Consider the following 21599-nt stretch of genomic DNA (forward strand, 5'->3'; position numbering starts at 1 on the left):
GCTGCTCTGCGGTCCTCCTAACCTACTTACACACTCAACTGCGTCCAGGTAATCTGAGCTGAAGCTAAACATGTCATCAGACTTGAGGTACACCCATTTGGCATCTTTTTCCCCCTCTGTCGACCTAGCTCCTTGGAAGTGTTCTTCCTGGCCACCCTCAACACTCGCTTGCAGCCTGGAGGTAATTCTAAGGGAACATACACTCAAATTTTAAAAACTGCTTTAGAGTAATTTAAAATCACAGTTGTGGTGTGTTATGTTTCTCTTTAATAAACATTCCCAACAAAATATATTTCAAAGATCCTTCTCGGTGTGTATTCTATTTTAAAAATATTACCTACCGCAGTGCTTTGTCAAAATTGCACGGGGAGAATTAGTTCCAGAGGAGAAAATACATTAACAAAGAAATAGCAAAAATAACCACTTCCCCGCAGTGCTTCCTGCCCCTTTGATGTTGCTCGCGTGCCTGGAGACAGAGCTCGGCAGTGTTAGGACATCAACCCTGCTGCCCGCCCCCCTACAGCACACCCGCCCACCCAGTGGCAGTGCCAGCATCACTGAGTAGGTGGATGTGGAAATCCCTGGGTGAGGGGTCCCACGGGCCTCCACCCCAGCACATGGAATGCTTACACGTGGGGAGTTAGAGGGACAATGGCTGGCCACTCCCTCTACTGACGTGATCCTAAGTCTGCACATCACAGATTTGGAAAACGTCCCAGAGACAAACTGGAAGGCACAGGTGGCACAGATGGCCCCGACTTGTCCGGACAGATTCGCAGCATCCTCCAGAGTTTGCTGCAGACCGCAGAATGGTGGGACGTGCAGCCACTGAAAGGCCTTAGCAGCACAGACGGATGGGTGTGTCAACAGTCATTTCAAAGATCAGGCCTAACATAACAGCCAATGACCGCAAGACTTCACATAAAAACCTCGACTTGCTGGCTGGAGGGTTTTTACTTTTTCACAGTGGAAGTGTTTGCCTCAGTCCTCATCCCCACAGTGAACACGGCTCATGAGCCCCCCTCCCTAGCCCTCAGCTCTGGGTGACACACTCACAGCTGCCTGTCACCTGCCTTGTCAGCTGCTATCCCCTCTCCAAATGACAAAGTTGCTGGCTTCTATGCAGTCCTTTAAACACCTCACAGAATAGCTCGGGCAAAGAACGCTCACTGGTTCCACCCGGGCCTGCAAGAGCACGAGAAGGGAAGAGGAGGAGACAGGAGATGCATTCCTCCTCAGGAGCACAAGCCTGGGAACGGAGGCATGCTGGGAGAGCAGGAAGGGCAGATTCCAAGCAGGGAAGCAGAGAGGGAGGGGAATGCACTTTGCTTCCAGCCCTAAACTCATTGCCAGGAGGAAAAGTTGGGGTGGAAGGGAGGGGATGTGTCTGGATGAACAGAGAAGGTGGGCGTCCCTGAGGGAGCACTAGGGACAGGCCCAGACCCCCTGACCATGCACTGGACACCACGTGACGGGGACCCTGACAAAAGCAGCCACAGCTCCACAGTGGGGGCACGCCTGCCTGACCGTGAGCCGGTGGTTCATGTGAAGCACCGTTCTGGGCATGCTTGTGAGGGCGTTCCCAGGGAGGCTTCCCTGAGGCTGGACAGGGCTCTCTGCAGCCGGCAGCGCAATCCGCCAGGTGAATAAAGAGGAGGGACAAACAGGCTTCCATCAGCACCCACAGCTCTGTCTCCTGGCTGTGGACAAAGTGTGACCAGCTGTCTTACACTCCTGGGACTCAGCCCTTCCCTGTCATGGTGGACTGTACCCTCAAACTGGGGACCAAGATAACTGGACTGTCATAGCGTCACAGTCATTGTCAGGAAGGTCCTAATGCTGAGGGCACAGAGCGCACGGGGCAGTTAGAGCGAGCACGTGGTGTCACACCAGGCCGCTGCCCTAGGACAGCCATGGCGCCTGTGGGAAGGGCCTCCATTAGCTGGCCAGGGGTGAGGCAGGAGCCAAGTGGATGCGGGAGGAAAGACTTTCAAGGCTTCTACACCAAGATCAAAAGCCCGGGACAGCGCTTTGAAATGCACCCAACCTGGGAAGGACATCGAGGAAATGGTAAGATCTGGGAACTCCTTCCCCGGCCTGGGTGGCAGCTGGTGTCTGTGGGGCGAGTCTCTTAAACTTTAATAAAAATGTTAAAGGAGAAGAAAACAAACCCAAAGAGACGTGGCGGTGTGCTCGGTGCTTCCGAGGACTTGAGAGTTGTCAGGGATGGGCTGAGTGTGCAACAGGAGAGGCCAGAGGGCTCGGGCAGACATGGGGCCAGACAGCCACGCTGCCATCGGCGCTACCATGATGTGCTATCTGTGCAGGGGTATCCACACGGAGTTCAGGGGCGGGGTCTCAGCAAAAAGCCCAGCTGGAAACTCTCGCTGTGCAGGCCGGAGGCGCGCAGCTCCAGATGACTGGCGGGGCTACGTCAGAGGAAAGGTGCCTACCAGCCTCTTCTGGCTTCCTGGGGCACCAGACACGCACAGACAAACACGCAGGCAAACCACCGCAGATATAAAACAGATAAAAATGTGCGCTATGTGTTTTTAAGGAAAATGAAGGCTGGACAGCTGAACTTTCAGCATCAACTATGATCTTCTTCATAGTGTCCTTCATTTCCACAAGACACAAACTTGTATTCGCAGAGCTTGAGTTTCTCTTGAGCTCTGGAGATGAACCTTCCTTCCCATTCACAATGGTCCCTCACTATTCTGTCAGGTTAGATTTTCTTTAAAAATGTTTATCTGCATCCTAAGTGAAAATGATCGTCAACTGTGAGATGTTTTCAGATTATGACTCACTGTCACTGTGGAAATGAACTGGGAGAGTTTCCACAGGCTTTATATTCTGGATCAACAGATTAACTCCGGGGCTGTTTGTTTCTTTGGCATCTAGGATTCATTTGTAAACCACACGGCAACATTTTTACATTGCACAGAAGAAGCAGAATGCCCGGTTGGAGCTGGTCCCCAAGGGCTCCTTGCTGCACTCTTAGTCCCCAGCAGGTGGCGCTACTCCGGGTGTGCGCGCAGCCCAGAGGGGGTGAGGGCGGTGAGCTGGAGCCAGTGCGACTTCCTTCACTGCCTCTGGCTCCTCCCCTCCAGACTCTCCTCCTCTGGTGTCTCAGGAGTGACAGGGGGCATCCCTGACACACCAAGTTCACACATTTGTTTTTCCTGAGTTTTCTGGTTTGGGTTATGACTAAGAAAATTCTAGTGTTTGCTCTTTAGACCCGAAGCCACTTTAACTGCGTCACCTTTCCGCTCCTCAGCCACAGAGAATCCGTTCTATTTCACATCCTAACAGTCCATGAAAAGATGATTTCCAAGAAAGAAGTCACAGAAGACACCGGGAAGGCAGACAGGGTGACTGCTTACTGAGAAAGCAACATCTAACACTTAAAACTGTTCTGCCTGTGGCCTGTGGGTAAAGACACAGCCGGACGCTCAGCGCCCAGGACCCAGGATGGAGCAGGGGAGCAGCTGCACCCCAGGACCGCCCTCCGGCCTCCACATGCGCACTCCTGGGGCTTGAGGTTAACTTACTTTGATGCCAGATTTTGCAATTTATATTTGCCTACTAAGATGACCTATTTTTCCACCCTGCCAAACTTAATGGCTTGAAGTTCATGTGTTTTGAGTTAGTGTGGCTACTTCCTGATACCACAGCCAAAACAAAAACAACAAAACACCCAAAGGGAAGCTTCCTGAGAGAAATTCTCATCCACAAACGGCAACGCTAAGGAGATGACTCAGCGGCTGCCGTCCCTGGGGCGGGAGGGAGATGGAAAATTGGGGGTGTTGCCACCTAGAGCAGAAACCGAGTCCAGGGGAATCTCTACTCTCGCTGGACTAACTGAAAGCACGCTGCGGCCTAGCACGTCACTGCGGGGAGCTGATGTCAGAAGAGCACACCCATGAGCACCACATCCGGAGCTACTGTGGGCAGCCGGAACAGCAGGCAACTGCCAGCAACCCTGACACCCCTGGCAGGCATGCCCGAGGCTCACACTAATGCCGTCAGCACGAACAACTGTAGCCTGCTGGCCAGATACAGTGGGAGAGCCCATAACCCTGGAGCAAATACAGAGGCCTGCCCTTGCCCTTGACATAAAGGCCACAGGCCTCAGGCCACAGGCATGTGTTTGTGGTAGGGCCAGTTTTACTCTCATCTCTAGGTCACCAGGATTCTCGTGACTGGCCGTCACTCCTTTTGCAATTAAAGTTCCTATCCCTAAAGTTAAAGGAAAGAAAACTTCCTCAGACACAGGGGGAAATGGCCGCCACGTGGTGGAGATACACAGTCACAGTCAGCCGGCCAATAGTGGTGGACTTGCACTAACAGCGTCCACAAGACTCGGTGTGCTAGGAGCATCAGAGAGGAAACAAGAAGCACAGAGTGTCGGCTCTGGTGCTACCAGGGTGAAAGGCGCAGGGCAGGATGGGAATGCAGAAGTTAAAACAGCTGTGGATGGGAGTCTGGCTCGGCGGTCACACAGTGTGGACACAGGAGCTCAGAGCTCAGCTCCCTGCAAAGCCATCGGGGTGCAGCCCACCTGGAACCCCAGAAGGGGAGACAAGAGAAGATTCTTGGCGTGAGCAAGCAGGACCAGCCCTACTGGCAAGTGACCCAGCTTCCCGAGAGGCCCTGCTTCGTGACTAAGGTAGAAGGCAAGGGAGGAAGACACGTGACGTAGGCCTTGGGCTTCCACATGTGCATTCCACATACAGCTAACACATGTGCCCTTGCACACTCGAGCATCCACACATACACTACGCAACAAGCACACACTCATGTGTTCATGCACACGCGCACACATACACACATACACACACACAAAATGACTATTGACTGAATCCAAGACTGAAAATTCTCTCTTGCACTAAAGTAATTCCTCTCTGAAGAGTTCAGATTAACGAATACAGGCATGAGGTAGATGTGCCCTTACAGAAAATAAGAGGAAGTGGTTTTGTTTTTAACTGTGATTTCCCAGGAGACAATGGCTGTCCTTTAATGAAACCGCCAGGCCAATGCTACAAAAACCACCCCTAACCCTGAGACATCAGGGACGGATGCAGAACACAGTCTGAGCAACACCGCCAGAGCACGGTTAAGCCCTCGCTGCCCGGTGTCCAGCACCAATTCTTTACGGCGAGGTCGCAGCTTTGAAAGGACTGCGTGGTTTATCCCAGAGCTGTGTCCAGACTCAGGAAATAAGGCCGTTCATGTACAATCCGGGCCAAAGGACTCCGGGCCCAGAGGCAGCTCTGCAGAGGGCCGGGGTGCTCCGGGGACCTGTGATGGCAGCGTGCTGGGACCTCACTCAGCGGCCGTGGAGCCGTGAGGCCAGCTAACTGCAGACTCACTCTGCCCAGACGCCCCGGCTCCATTATTTTAGCACACTAACGAGGCCGTGCGCAAACAGGGTTTATTACAATACGGCGGGCTGTTTATTAGACGCGGGTAATATGATTACAGACCACGCAGCACGGAAGCCCCTGGGAGCCATCGGCAGGGCAACGCTGCAGGCACAAGGCAGAACCAAAAGCCAAACATCGTTATCAAAACGGAGCAACCGCTGCTTACAGTCACGGGTGAATAGCCATGTTATTCCGGGGCTTCAAACCTGACACGGAGCCGGCCTTTCAGACAGCATCTACAATCAAATGGCTTGGGGCAGGGGCAAAAATAAACCAGAGCACACACAGCTCCTAGGCTCCTAAGGTCTGCTGCCGCCACAGTGGGTTTTACACGCAGCGTTGTGCTTTGGTAAAGATGGCTCAGGAACGACACGACATGGAGCAGAGCAAGCGTGTGAGGCCTGCGCGCTGCACCAAGGCCTCGCCGAGATGCGGAGACCCATCTGACTCCCAACAGCTCCAGCAGGCGTGTCCTTCCCCTTTACACGCTGAGTGTAAACTCGTGAGTTGCAGCACGTGGCCCCAGGGGAAACGCTCAGGTGGTCAGCCCTGGCAGAAGCACCTTCGCCTGCCGGGCCATCCTGGCAGCCCCTCCCTCTTTGGGGTGGGCAGTGTGCATTAATTTGCCCACTGCCGTCACTCATCTGGCCACCCGTGAAGCCAGGGCAGCCACAGCTGAATGCACGATGCTCAGAGCTGACCCAGCCGGCTCTGGCAACGCCACCTCTGCTGCCCAGTGGCTGACCCTCATGTGGACTGTGAGATGACCTGGCTGTGGCACAGGAAGGGCAGATCAGCCGAATCTTAATAAGTGGATTTTGACAAGGGCATCACTGCAGATTGGCTGCAAACCAGGGTGCCTCAGCTTGAAGAGGTCTCCCTCGCCATCCTAAGTTCATGCCGGGGACAGGCGCCCCTCCAGCGGTGACCCTTCTCTGGAGAATCACATCACAAAGGGCTTTCAGTGTAAGCCTTGGGGAGTGCACTAAAATAGCTCTTTCACATGAAGAATGTTCTCATCTTCCCTCAGAGTCCACGGAGATCGGTCCAGGGCCTCAAAGGCTGCTGAAACCTGCCAATGCTAACTCAGGTGGAAGGCCCAGGGTCTGCAGATGGGAGGATCCATAAGACCAGAAAGAGAGCCGCCAAAGTGGAAAGGACACAGAGAGGTTTATCTGTAAGACAGCAGCTCTCTTTGTAATGAAAATACCTGACACCACAAGAAGGCCTACAGAGTCACTAACCTGGGCCCGTGGGAGTGCACAGAGACTGAACCACCACCCACGGTCCATGCAGGGGCTGGACCCAGACCTCTACACATATGTAGCAGGTTGCAGCCTGGTCATCATGTGGGCCCCTAACAATGGGAGCAGGGGCTGTCTCCGACCCTGTTGCTGCCTTTGGATCCCTTTCTCCTAGCTGGGCTGCCTTGGCTGGCCTCAGTGGGAGAAGATGCTCTTAGCCATGTTGTGAGTTGACATGCCAGGGTGGGTTGATGATGGAGGGGGCATGAGGGCAAGACTGGGAGGGGAGGAGGGAAGCGGCTGTGATCAGGTTGTAAAGTGGTTAAATAAATAAATGGGAAAAAGGAAAATAACTATAAAATTAAAAATAGCAAGAAGAAAATGAACAAGGACATGCATGTGCTGTGACAGAAGGCTCCACTTACGACCATTCAAAGATGCTGCACAGACAGACAAAGCAGAAAACATGGGCAGAAGCCGCAGCCAACAACAACCAGACTGGCAGACATTAAGGTAATTCACCATGGCAACACCTCTAACCCCAGCACGGGGAGGCAGAGGCAGGCAGAGCTCTGTGAGGAGGAAGCCAGCCTGGTCTACACAGAGAGACCCCAGCCCCACCTCAAAACAGCAAAACAACAGCAAGACAACCTGCAAAAGATTCTTTCCTTCATGCCCAGAGAAAGGAACACAGATTCTCAGGGAGTCAACGTGTCTGAACAGCCAACGGCACAAGTCTGGGAACTGGGGACTGGTACAGATCCTAAGAGACGGAGCTTGGCCCTGCACACGTGGGGAGGACAGGCGACAGCTGACGCCCACCTTCCCCTCACACCCCGCCCCAGGAGTGTGCCCTGTGGCTGTCACGCTGTCTGGGAGGGTAAGTCAGCTCCGCCTGGAACCTACTTCTGGAACGCGAGCGCCTGGAAGTGTGCACAGCTCTGAATGCACGGAGCACATATGCGAAGCGTGCACACACCGGGGAACAGCGGCGCAGAAGCCACACGTGGCAGCTGGGTGTGCTGGTGGCTCACACCCTTAATTCCGGGACTTGGGTGGTAAAACAGGTTTTCTTTCAGCCTAAGTTCCAGGCCAGCCTGGGCTACAGAGCAAGGCCATCTCCAAAAAGCAGCAACAGGGAGGAGAGAGGGAGGACTCGGCGTTTCAAAGCCCTGGCTGCTCCTGCAGAGGATCCGAGTTCAATCCCAGCACCCACACGAGGCACAGCAGCCTGTAACTTCAGCCTCAGGGCATGTGCACACACATACACAGAAAAATGACCAATGGCTCTTTTACAACTACCCAAACACAAGCTACGCACTCAAGACTCCTGGAGACAAGAGCGGCACACAGTGAGTCAGCATCCCTGGGAAGGGCACCGACCTCCACACGCTCGGGCAGGGCACGCAGCGTCCTGTCATCCCTGCTTTAGACGCTGGTGCCTCTGCCTGGCCTTGTTGGCCAAAGCGTCGCCGTCTGAGGTCTGAGGTCACTTTAGATCGGGAGCCTGCAGGACAAAGGGTGCTCAGTCCTTCAGCAGCCAGTTCACTATCGCCTCCTGCCAAGAAGTCAGGGAAACTGACTGAGTTAAACATTGAATTTCCCCTATTGGCAGAGTTTCTGCGTGGAGGATTCTGTAATGACCACGGCTGTCCCACATCCAACAGCTGTGAGACTTCATTTACATGAAATGTGAGTTTCCTACTTTTGCCTCGAGAATCTTTGGTTATGAACCAGCCATAATTACAGAAGTAGCTGTGAGTTGAAAAACATTCCCCTCCCCCAAGCTATGCATGCATGAAGGAAGATGGGTAGGACAGTGTGGAGGGCTGGATAATTAAGTGCCTTGGAGATGGATGTCTGCCTGCTGCCTCAGGGCCGGTGGAGGAAGGATCAGGAAAGGTGGTGTGCCCTCCCAGGGACCGACCAGGGCCATGGGAACTGAGCAACCAGCTGCCATTCAGCCAACCAAACAGAAAACACCCCTACAAGCCGCCCACAGGCCTGGGCACCCAGACCACTGTCTGGCTTTCCCTGGGAACCTATGCTGCGATGCTCAGTGCTGACTGTTACCCGGAAGGTCTGGAGCCGCAGAAAGGCCTCCAGGACACCCGTGAGGCACTGCCGTGATTAGAGTAGCACTCAGCCACAGGGTCAGCTATGCCTGTGTCTGCGAGGGTTGGCTTGGCCGAGTGACTATGTTCTCCTGATCAGGTTAACTGAAGCCGAAGGGGACTTGCCACCCGTCGCGGTGCCGTTCCTGACCACAGACGCAGCACGGCCAGCCCTCACACTCTTCCTACCACGATGGGCTGCCTCCTTTGGCTGTGCCAAACGGACCTCTCCCTCATGCTTCGTTTGTCGGCTGCTTCATCACTAACGAGGCTAAAGAGGCCAAAGCCAGCAATGGCATCGCGTGTGGGACAATGGCCCTTGTGAGAAGAGATAGTAAGCTCAGCTCAGCTGCTCTCTGGCTTGCGAGGTAGAGAGAAGCGCCTGTGAGCAACGTCTTTCAGAATGTTTCTAGTGAATCCTTTCTAACTGCTTTTCCATGGACTGCTATTGGGTTTCAGTTCATCATCTTTCTCAGTGTTTCCTGAGTGAATTTTACAGTGATGCAAGTTGGAGGGGTGAGTAGAGCTAGCCCAGCCGAGGCAGAGGAAGGGCACCTGCTTGGGGGTGCCACCGGCAGCGCAGGGCCGGAGGTGGGAGCTGTGTGACTAGGAAGGCGACCCTCCAGGCCCGCTCGTTAGAGACCCAGCTCCTGCGCCCTCTGCAGAACACAGGCCAGGCAGGGACCTTGGGCCACAAGAACGCTCATCTCTAAGAAGTCACTATTTTTATTTCGCAGATGTAACACCAGGTGACAAGATGCAGAATTTTCTGTCTAAAAGTAGAAAGTACTATTTTTAAATTCACCCGGGGTTTCATGGTTTTAGTTATCTTGATCTGGGCATTACAGCACCGTGAGACGCTTTCCGACCACAGGAGACAACCCAACCGTTCTCAGCCTGCAGACAGGGGCCGCGTGGCACACTGCCCTGGGCTGGTGCCCCTCACCACGCAGGTCTCAGTGGTCTGGGGCGGTGGAGAAGCCCATGCTCCTGAGCACAGGCGCCCCTGTGGTCCCAGAACAACTGTGAGAGTCAAGGCTCACCTTCCGCCATGGGGGCCCGGGGGTGGGAGAACAGAACTCGGGGCCAGAAGCAGGCAGATCTCTGTGAGTTCCAAGTCAGACTGTGCTACATAATAAAATACTGACTTAAAAGAAAAGTACAAATAATTTAAAATTTGGAAAAATTGCCCTCCATACCTGCCCTGTGTGGCTTTCTATCTGAATGCTTGATTAAATCCCTCACAAAAAGAGTCCTTTGCTGCCTTCCTTTTTAGGGCGAGTTTGGTCACAATCCTCTGTTTCTTCTGCTTTGGCTCCGCTTGCTCCTCTCCATGAGGAAGCAGCCGAGTTCACTGACTGGCTCCCTTCTATGCCTTTTTCTCACGAGAGTGTCAAGCTAAAAATGTCCATTCTCTGTACAGGTTGGAGAAGCCTCCCATAAATTCTGCTACTGGGTGCTTTTGCATGCTCTTGGAGGCAATGGCAAATTCTGCTACCGCGTGCTTGTGGAGGCAATGCTGGGCTCAGCTCCGCCTCCACCTGCCCCTTATCCCAGGGCAGATGCAGCCTTGCAGCCTGACCATGGAGTACATCCAGAAACTGCAAATGTGCAAAGCATCAGAAACAACGTCTGCTTTCCTTGGGCCTGCCTGCCGTCAGCCATGTGCCATCGGCCCCCGGCTGTGAGCAGGCTTTCCCCAGCCTGGACGGACCACCGTGATCTGCACACATGAACCACTCCCCAGTGGGCACCCCAGAGGATGGCCCGAGTCCCGATCCGCCAGCTCTTACAAACGCTGCGATCAGGAAAGCGGCTGAGCTTGACCTGGCCTCTGCTACCCGGGGGACAGTCGTGCCCTCCCCACGGCAGGCTGTGAGAACAAGCACCCAGGCTTGTCCCAGTAGGTGCTGGTCCCACTCCCCCGGCCTTCCAAAGGCAAGGTACAGGCTGCTCTAAAGTCTGGGCAAGCTGAGGTGTTTCAAGGTGGGAGCTCAGAACGCCATCTCAGAGAGCAGAGGGGCTTCCTGGAATAAGGACCATGGCGGCCTGTGTGCGCTCATCAGTCCTAAGGGATGTGCTGCTATCAGAAGATGCTGATTTTAAGGGCTGCCGTGACAGACTGGCAGGTAAAGGAGCTTGCTGCCAAGCTTGCTGAGCTGAGTCTGAGCCCCAGCACCCACATGGTAGAAAGAGGGCTGACTTCGGGACTCTGTCCTCTGGCCGCCACATGTGTATTTTGACATGTGTCTATATATACATGTATACAAAATAATTAAATGAATGTAAACAATGCTTATTCTAAACACAGGTTAAATTCTATGCAGATCTTTCAGTTATACATACGTTTAAAAAATATACACTGAATCAGCATCTGATAACACCCTGGTATTTTGTTTAAACTCATTAGACTATTTCTCCACATTGCTAAATATGCTTTGAAAACTATATTCAGTGGCATAGGATTCTACCTTAAAACTATAATTTAGAGGGGCTGGGGAAATGGCTCAGAGGTTAAGAGCACTCCCTGCCTGCTCTTCCAGAGGTCCTGAGTTCAATTCCCAGCAACCACATGGTGGCTCACAACCATCTACAGTGAGATCTGGTGCCCTCTTCTGGCCTGCAGGACACATGCAGCCAGACATTGTATATATAGTAAATAAATAATTTTTTTTTAAAGCCTAAAATTTAGGGCCAGGGAGATGACTCACGGGGACAAAACACTTGCCACCAGGCTGACAACCTGAGCCAGAGCCCCCAGAGGCCACGTCAAAGGCCCGAAGACCTTTGGGCTCCAGTCTGCAGTGCTTCTCTGCTAGGATGGGAGCGGGAGGAGGGGAACAGGGGAACATGGTGAGAAGGTCAAGGGGCTAGCTGGAACTCCAAGCACAGCCGAGGAATCCAGACAGGCCCCGCCCCAGTGAAGCTAAAGATGCCCCTGAAGTCACCCTCTGACCCCTCACACATGTTCACAAACAAATACAAAATACAAAGACCAAAACATAATTCCTAATTGAGCAATCTGCAAGTTATTAGGGTTTTTTTGATGTTAAAAATAATGCCATGAGTTTACATATTTTCACAAACAGCCCCACATTTCAGACTGCTTCCTATGCACTGTCACTACGGTAGTGGGATTAAAGGATAATTTGAAAGCTTTTGACACGTACCTATTTACATTTTAATTTGCCAATTAAGAGTCCATACTCAGTTTCCAGCTCCAAAGACTGAAAAGTAAAAGCCCATGCCTATTGTCTTGTTTAATTTAATCGCTCCCATTATGTAATGAGCGCAGGTATTCTTGGTGAAGCTAGCACAGGGAGGTGGTCTGTTGTGCTTTCACTGGGCTGGGAAAAGCTAAGGCGGGGCTTTACCCGGGAGCCGAAGCCCGATGCACACAGGAGCGGTCTGCTGTGACGGCTCTCACCTGACTCCTCTGACCACATCTCGAGGCTGTTTCTACTGGTTTGAACTGCTTTGTGATCTCACTAAAGTGAAATCATTACTTTTGCATCCCCCAAGCCCACAGCTCTGCCATCCCAGCACAAGATGGGAGCTACATAGATAGAAAAGTTGCAGGCAGTTCTGAGCGTGGGACCCAGCTCCCAGAGCCAGCCTTTCAGCCCTTCAGGTCTCGAGTGAGTCAATCTGTTAAGGCTCCATTCTCGTGGAGGATGCAGAAACCTGAGCACATCAGTGTGAAATCGGTGCTCTTACGTCAAGGCAGGCACACAGGCAACAAGGAACAGGCATGGCACAAAGGGTTGAAAAGCCTTTCCATCAGCTAGATGCGTGAACATGCCCTGTATCTCATGGTCTCGTTCCTCTTGCTCGAATTTTTCTCAACTGCCCCATGTCCACTCCAGTGTCCAGACTCCTCCTTTAGTGGGAAGGGGCCTGAGGAGAAAGCTTGCCCTTCAGATTCACAAGGCCCCTCTGAAAGGTTTCATAACTAGCAGTTTCGGAGGAGGCTCTTCGGTGGAACTGTCTGCAGGGTCGGGAGAGCTCTTGAACCGTCAGCCATGTTGGCGAGGCTCTTTGCAGATGTGCTGCCGTTGAGTTACTTGTGCTGTGGTCAGAAACCCCGACCGATTCACTGGGTCCCTTAGCTAGACTCAGGCAGAGCCAGCTCTGTGGTCTTCCCTCAGTGATTGAGGACAATCTCCCCAGGGAAAGTCACAAAACCCAAGGCATCAGTCCCTCAGCGTGGGTCTGGGGAGGGATGAGGCTACTGCATCGTGGGTAATCCACGGATGAGGAGCATTGTCTGGGAGCCGATCCCAGGATCCTTTTTCTCTCATAGTGAATGTTTTCCCAGCGTAGATTAGGGTCCCAAAGCTGCGCTGCAGCCACGGAGGGACACAGCTGCCTCTGGAAGCTTCCTTTCTTAAAGCTCCTGTCATTAACAGCGGCTGCCGCGTTCCCGGTCTCTCCTTGCAGAGGAGGTGACAGCGTGTGGCACTGATGAGGCTGGGCACGCTCGGATGGCATGGCCTCAGACAGAGGTACCGTAGTCAACGCTCAGAGCCTCTGCAGTCACCAGGGCTGCCGGAGTGCGAGGCGGCCTTGTTTTTACAGATTGCAAGAGCAGTGACCTTCCAGAAGCGTGACAAGACCCTGGGCAGTGCTACTGTGCCCTTCTTGTCAGTCAGAGGGAGGTACACGTGGTTTCAGAAATACAAACTAGCCAGCAAATGCCAGGGCAGACAGACATGGCAAAGACAGGGCAGACGCTGGGGAGGAGGTGGTCCTGTGAGGTAGGGACGCCAGCAGCCCCACAGCCCGCCCTCTGAGAAGACAGGCCTCGGCCCCTTGTCCTAGGCCCCAGGCTTGAACAGAGAGATATGGGCTGTGCTGTGCACCAGGAGAGGCAGAGAAAGCAACGTTCTCACGTGTGGGTGTGGGAGACGGGGAAACCCTCATGAACTGTGTGGAGAGTCCGACACACATGAGCTCAGACAAAGAGGACTCAGAGTCGTGAGAACAGAGCAAGGACCGCCGCCTTCGCCGGGCGGCCCCCACCCTGTGCCCGAGAGCACCCACCGGCTGGGGGTTCTACATGACTGTCTGAGGAGAAACTGTGCGCTCCTGCTGCAGCCCTGCCAGCCGGGGACGAGCACTGGCACCATGGCGGATCTGGCAACCTGGACGGCATATCCTGACGGGAGGGCAAATAGAGTGGCTGGGTGGACACGTGCCCTCTGCGAACCCAGCTAGAGCCACGGGGCGCAGCTCTACCTCAGCACTCGGAAAATGTCTCAGGGGCCCTCAGAGAAGGGCGATGGGGGCCCGGGACAGACTACCTGCTACAAGTCAGATGCAGCCTGTCCCCGGATCTCAGCAGAGGGCTGTGGGCAGCATTCGGAGTTTGGGGTGGAGAAGCACACAGCTCCTACCTCGAGACTGCTATCTCTCCCTCGTTAACCTTTTCCAGCACCCTAAGGAAGGCCTGATTTACATGTTAAACTCACGGGAGTGTAGTGCAGGAGTAACGCACGTCGTAGAAGCTTCTTGACTCGGGACGGAATCATGTCGAGATAAGCCCGCGGTACAGTGAGGACGCGATTTCAGCGCACTTGGCAGGCCTCATCCACCAACGGGAGGCTGAAGGCAGCTGCGGCCATGGCCCAACACGAGAAGACCACGCCTGCGCCACAGTCTGCAGGGAACCACCTCACAAGAAGGCCTCACATTCTTCGAGGCCTCTGGGTGTGTTTGCTGTCCTCAGGCCACATCTGGAAACAGCCTCCAAACTGCCAAGTTCATCCTCCTGCCTCTAGGCCAAACGCCTGAGTTCACCCAAGTTGGATGAAAACTCAAAAGTCTGTTTATTCTTCCCCGCAGGAAAGCGGCTCAGGCTCCTCCTGCGTTTTCAAGCAGCCTCTATAAAACTGATCTTCGCTCGGGACGTGAGCTGTCGATGCTCAGTGGCTTCATGGCGATTTCTCTTCACTTTGTGCAAAGCTATAAATGTGAGTTCATCTCTCCCAGAAAAGACGCAGGATGACACTGTCACAGGCCACGCAGAAGCCGAGGCTCCAGTGAGGCAGCTCACGTGCGTGAGGCGAATGCCCACCAACGCACTAGCGCCTCCAGCAGGCAGCTTCTAGAGAGCTGGGACCCCTCGGGGACAGGGCGGTCCGTGCTGATTCACACACACCCAGCACGGGCACCGACAGACACCAGCACTCGGCGGGGTCAGTGAGAGGCGGTCCTCGGGGCAGAGGACACCAGCTGGGAACTGCATGGGGAGGCCGGAGACCTGGCCGGTGACAAGAGTCACAACAGCAGCTTGTGGACTGTGCAGCAGCTTGTGTCCAGGAGAAAATTTGTAAAGGAGAGGTGACAGGGAGGGGGCAGGCGCCAGGGCCTGCTCCTCCTTAGGCCTTGGAGGCCTCGTCCCTCACCCGAGATCCCAGCTGTGTGGCCGTCCCTTGCCACTTCTAGCCTCCTCTGACTCCGTCAAGTCAGGACCCTGTGTCGTGTTCTCCAGGGATTTGTCCTCATCTAAGCTCAACGCAAATGGGATGCCCAGCGAGGAGCGGCAGACCCTGGCTGTTACGTTGGGTCATGTAACAAATAAAGGAATTTAAGGTAAACGGTGCTTCTGTGCAGGCCTGTGCCACCCTCGGAACTCTCTGGATGCCTGAGGCGCTGCCGGGCGGGGCCGAAGACAGCATAGGTGTGGTAGGCAGGGTGGGCCCCACCTGCCCACCTCAAAGAAGGTGAACCTCAGGTGCTTCGGGCTGGAAACATGATGCCATCTTCTACATTCGTGCTCAAGGCTGTTCAAGTCCAGCTCTGCCCTGCTCCGGGGTGAGGAGCCACCGTGGCCTGATTACGCTCTAGACCTGGTCACTGTGGACAGACAGGGAGAGAGGCAGGACTCTGGAACGGGAGTTGACTGCCTTCCTCCCCCGAGGCCTAAGTCTGTCACCAGATGGAGCACCAAGGCGGAGCGGCCTAGCAGCTGTGGCAAGCAATCATGGCGATGGCGACAAGGTCAGCTGCAGCCTGCACGGTGACGGCAGCTCTTCCTCATTTGTGTTCCCTCGTTACATCTGCAAGGAACTGGGTGTGGCTATGTTCGGGAGTGTGAGACAATCTTTGCGGGGCTGGCAAGCACCGTGCCCGTTGCCGTCTGTGGCTGGCCTCTCTTCAGCCCTCTCCTGGAGCCCCAGGGCCTCAGCTGTGAAGAATGGTTGTCCCATCACCCAGACCTCTCCCCTGAAGCCTGATGCATCCCTGCCACTGGCTCTTTCTGCACATAATGGAGTTTGGGGTGTCGTGGTTCAGAGCTAAGCCGAGGCCAGTGAGGGCTCTGGTGAGGATCACGGAGTGTTGGGGTCAGAATTCACCCAGGCTTCTGTCTCTAGAGTCAACCACTCTAGCAGCCACCTTTGGAAAGCAGAGGTGGGCCCCGAGGCACAGAAAAGGAGGATTTCATAAGATCCCCGCTGAACTAGAAAGAGAACCTCCCTGTGCCAGCCCAGCTAGACCGCCCAGTGCTGACGGAGCCCAGCCCAGCTGGCGAGTGCCCAGGACCACCTCAGGCCCTGACCATTGTTGGTGGAATCAATCGCTAAGGTCACAAGTGCTCCGCAATGCCTGCCGTCCTCTCCCGTCCTGCCAAGCGGAGCAGGTGAGGCCATGAACACAGCAGTGACGTCTTAGGCTGCGGGTATATGGGTTCCCATGGGCCACCTCCCACCACCTACCTCTCCTTGTCATTCGTACTTTATGACAGAAGCTGCTGGGAACATCGGTGCTTTTCCAGCCCAAACTTTAGGGCTGTTTCTGTCATCTACCTGTGTTTTGTTTTGTTTTGCTTGATTTTAAGACAAGGCCTCGCTCTGTGACACAGTCAGCCTGGGACTTGCCCAGGCTGGAGTCAAGTTCCTGGCAATCCTCCTGAGCTGGACTTCCAGGCAACCTCACAGACCTGTGGAATTGCTCACCCTCAGTGCCTGGGCAGCCCCCGAAGCCACCGGGCAACGAGCAGCAGCTGTAGGCTGTCATGACCTCACCAGTGAGCTGCAGCCCTCCTGAGGTGGGAGCCTGAGGCTGTCATCGGCTCTGGAGGTGTGAACAGGCCTCCTTTCCACAGACCCTCCCACCACCTTGTGCTTTCTGCAAAGTTTCAGAATTTCACCAACGGCCAGCAGGGGCTGCTGTGTGAGGCGGGGTCACCTGTCCCCCGCTTTGGGCTCTTTCAGTGTGGTTGGAGCTGCTGAAACTCAGGGGCCTTGTGCAATCCTGCCTGTGTCCATCTTGCTCTGCCAGGATTGCGTGGGGCTGCAGGGCCTGTGTGTGCGCCCCTCTATCTCTTCACAGTTCGGAATCTCCCCTGGAAGCACAGGGTCTGTCCTTTCTTAGGGGAGTTCACTGCACCTTTTAAAACCACACTTTCATTAGGAAAGTAGTTAGGCTGGGTGTGGTAGCACACACCTGTAATCTTGGCACTCAGGGTGGCAGAGGCAGGTGGATCTCTGTGAATTCGAGGCCAGCCTGGTCTACAAAGTGAGCCCAGGACAGCCAGGGCTGCAGAGAAACCCTGTCTCGGAAAAACAAAAACAAACAAACAAAAAGTAATTGGATTTGATTCTGCTGCACTTATTCCTCTATTAATTCTGCCTCTGGCTGGCTGGCTGCACCTACCTACCCTTTTTGAGACAGGGTCTTCGTGTGTACGTCAAGCGGGCTCACCTCCTATGTTGTGCGCCTGCCTCTCTGGAGCTCACTTAATGGGACACTGACTGTCACCTTAGTGAATAACCAGCCACCTGGTTTCAGAATCAAGTGTAAACTTCAGATTTTTAAACAACAATGGCATCTGGCCCTCCTTAATTGAGCACACACATTCCTGAAACCCAGAGAAAACTGTTTCAGGCTCAGCCTTTCTGAAAAAGTACACACACCGTCACACATACACACACACACACACACACACACACACCCTCACACTCGGCACACAGACGAGCCCTTACCAGCGGGATGAGCAGGCTGATGAGGTCTGTGAGCGGCCTGCTGAGCAGCAGCAGGTCCTCGGCGGCCTGTGTGTCCGCTCTTGAGCCTGACTTCTGGGCCTGGAACGAAGCAGAAGTGATAGGTGTGTGAGCAGCCAGTGGGGTGGGGTGGGGGCTGGAGACATCGGAGAGTGAGGCGGCCCCAAAGCCCCCCAGTGCACACTGGACAGCCCCCGGCACTGGGCACGGGTGTGTGCCCTGCGGGGAAGGCCATGGCCCCTTCTTCACCTCAGCTGCTCTGCGGCCCTTCGAGGTCCAGGCCAGCCTGGGGCACAGCACAGTCCAGGCCAACGAGACAAGAGACTTTGCAGAGGACCAAAGCCAGGGGCTGACTGAGGCCAGGCCTCCAGGCCCCACCCCCAGTAATACACTTCCTCCACAAGGCTCCGCCTCCTAAAGGCTCCCAACCGTCCCAAACAGCGCATGTGTTCAAGCATAGGCACCCACAGAAGGATTTCTGTAAAAACTCCCACACATCCCACCCTCGGGCGTGACTACTCTCCTCCCAGCCAGCCTGGACTCCGGCCTTGTTTTCTGCTCGAGGAGATGGATGCGCAGGAGATCTCAGTCTGGGTAGGATCTCAGACTGGGGTGATGGTGCTTGTTACACAGACAGAAGGGACCCAAATCCGGCACTAACGTGTCTGTGGGGGGAGGAGGCCCCGAGCCCCGCTGGCCTCCACCTTGGCTTCAGGTTTACTAAAGGGCCCTGCACCCAGGGGTGTGAGGAAACCAGGAAGCAGGACCTGGACCTCCGCCTCTGGCGTGTGAGTGTACCTGAATGCATGCATGCCATACACCACACACGCACACATGGCATTCACACACTCCCCGAAAGAATTTGGGGGATAAAGAAACCTTAATTTGGTTATCTAAAGTCACTTAAGTAACAAGAGCAAAGGTCACACAAGGGTCAAACAAAGACCGTTCAATGCCAAGTCCCGCCACACCCTGGATGTTTCTGTGCACACCTGTGGCACACACCAGGTGGCTCTTCAGCTCATCCACCTGCTCAAGTAACACCCCAACGCTCAGGTGTCTGCCCACCCCGCAGCTGGTAACCAGGCTGCTTCTCCAGCCCTCGGGACACTCTTGGTCACTCCCCTGCTGCAGAGTCCCAGCCTGTCGCCCTGCATCTGCCATCCGGAAGCAGGGAGCCGTGAATGCAGCTGCTCAGTTGCCTTCTCCGCCTCCACTCTGGGATCCCTGCCCGGACTGTGTCTCCCGTGTGCATTCACACAGCTGAGTAACTCCTCCCAGCTGTGCCCAGAGGCCTGTCTTCCTGGCAACACTAACCGTTACACGGAGGCCTGAAGTGCAGCAGGGGGAGAGCCAGACCTGCCGATCTGCGCTGTGTCTTCTCCTGGGCGCCACAGGACTCACCATGAAGGTTTTCACCAGAGTGAGCAGCTTTATTTTCAGAACAGGCTCGAATCTGTCCTGAGCTTTAGAATTCGAGAGCGCTCGGGGCTTCTCTGTCTTTGCTTCTAGAATGAGGCCTCAGCCTGACCTCTTGAGCCCAGGTCACAAACCCCGACTCCAGGGCCCCCCATTTCAGGCCTGCACACGAAATGTGGCTTGGCTGAGGACCTGGTGGCCCCATTACCCTGCAGACCTGCACCTCTCAGCACCCCGCTCTCTCACCTGCTGAGGCACGGGCTGAGGCGGAGTATCGGCCTTTGCACGTTAAACATGAGCGCGCTCTCCTGGGGCTGGCACTGGTGTCTCCTACAAAGGCTAAGATAGGTTTGCAAAGCCGGATGTGGGCCGCAGCAGGCCCTGGGCCAGCACTCCCTTTCTAAACCTGAGGCAGCAGGCGTGGCCACGCAAGCCTGCATTTGGGCCCTGGTCCACAGGACAGCGGTGGTCCCTCAGAGTCTACAGGGTCCTGAGGGCCATCAGGCGACGCCTACGCTCTGTCTGCAGCAGCCGTGTGCCACCTCTGCAGTGGGTAGGGATTCCGGAGAGACACCTCAGCTTTGCATGGCCTGGCAGCTTGCAAGGAGGTGTTAAAAGCTTCGCGGCACCCTTCACAAACGACCCATGTATGAGGACAGCCCTGTGCAGTGAGGGGCCTTGAATGGATATGGCACCCCACAGAGGACCAGTGTAGAGGGGTTAACCCAGAACATGGCTGCTCGGGTGAGCAATGGCATCCAAAGACCTTCTAGGTCTGTGTGATCCAGCTGGAATACAGACATGCCTTTAATCCAAGAGACAGAAGCAAAAGATCTGAGTTCAAGGCGGGCCTGGTGTAGAGCAGGTTTCGGGTAAAGAAAAGCTTAGTTACAGGCATGGTGGTACACGCCTTTAATCCCAAACAATGAAGGTAAAGTTTGTAGAAGGAAGCACCTGTGTTCGAAAGTGATGTCTAATTGGGAGGCAAAAAAAGTGACAAATCAGAGAAAGATTTGACAGAATAGGATTCACCCAACTCTCATGAGAAGAGAGAGAAAAGGGAAAATGCTTAGGGGCAATGAAGAGAGAGAGGAGGCAGTTTTACCAGGAGAGTTTTACAGAGAGAGGTTGAATGAGAGAACAGGCTAGACACAGGTGAAGATAGAATGAGACAGGGAATGAGAAGGAGCCAGGAGGTTAGAGCAGTTAGAGTGGAGTTAGTTTGAGAACAAGTGGAGCAATTCAGAGGCCAAGAGAAAAACCATATTAAGTCAGCTGGGAGAGGAGTTTGAGCCAGAACAGCTGAGTTGAACCAGCCCAGAGCTCAGTAAGAACAGGAAAGGGTGAGCTTATTCGGCAGTGAGTCTCAGAGGCTGAAAACATTCTAGGCCTGGGTTAGTTTGTACGGAGGCTGGAAGCTCCCAGGAGTAGGCCTAGGTCAGCAGAAGGAGGCAGTACGCCTCAAGACAACAATTGAAGCAGGAGAATCAGAGTTCCTTTTGCTCCCATCTCAGCTTCCCACTATGGACTAGCGTCCTGACTCCCAGCTCTCTGTTCCCCCCTGGGTACTCTGGGCCACTGTCCTTGCTGTCCCACTGACTCTTTTGAAAGAAGAAGCTGCCCCTTGCCACTGCTGTGCTGTAACTCAACCCATTCTTAGCCGCCCAGTGTCCTCCACCTGTCCAGGTGCCGTAGCCCAGGCAAGAGAAGACAGAAGCCTGGCCGAGGTTTGCAGAAAAGCAACTACAGCTAGTCACCTGAGACAGAGCTCAAACTGCTTGATGGCAGAGTGAGTGTGGAAACAGAAAAAGCCAGCAAGGTGGCGGGAGCGTTTCTTCCAAGGGTGATCATGGTGCAAGCAGTGGCCGCCGGTAACTTCTGAGGTCAGGGCGCACGGAACAGGCTGCACGTATAAATGACGATGGCATATGCTCTATCTCTGTGTTAGGTCTCAACTCCTTCAAGTTACAGCGTCTGCTTCAGGCACAAGAAAACCAGCATGCCGACAGCTGGGGGACTGGCCCAGGGCCACAGGCAAGGCGTCGTTCCTAGGATCCCCTGACCCCCGCCATATCCTTGAGCTCTCTGTGCCTACCTCATACACCACACCTGAGGAGATGGACTAGGGGTACCTCTGAGGGACAGGACCACTGGGGTGGGCGCTGAACTTATGCTGGAGATTCTGGCTGCTGCTGTCACCACTCCCCCTCACCCACTCCTGCACTGAGCCTCTCTCCTCCCCAGGAGACAAAGCTGCTCACCCCTGGAAAGGGGCTCTGTGTGATGCAGACACTGCCTTGACAGGCACAGCCCCTGTGCAGGATTTTAAAGTGGCAAAGGCAACTCTGGTCCGCAAGCATCTATGCCTGAAATGGGCAGAGTTGTCTCTGA

General features: G+C 54.5%; 1 protein-coding gene across 1 annotated transcript in view; it reads right to left on the bottom strand.

Annotated features, from left to right (window-relative positions):
* Positions 1–21599, bottom strand: part of Ulk4 (unc-51 like kinase 4) — a 246945-nt gene that overhangs the window by 75703 nt on the left and 149643 nt on the right. Inside the window, exon 35 of the mRNA XM_055601553.1 lies at positions 17772–17870. Within this exon, the coding sequence (XP_055457528.1) occupies positions 17772–17870 (99 nt within the window). The remainder of the gene's footprint in view (positions 1–17771; positions 17871–21599) is intronic.

This window comes from Psammomys obesus, unplaced genomic scaffold (assembly GCF_907164565.1).
Source record: "Psammomys obesus unplaced genomic scaffold, mPsaObe1.curated_primary_1811, whole genome shotgun sequence".
Classification (NCBI taxonomy): domain Eukaryota; kingdom Metazoa; phylum Chordata; class Mammalia; order Rodentia; family Muridae; genus Psammomys; species Psammomys obesus.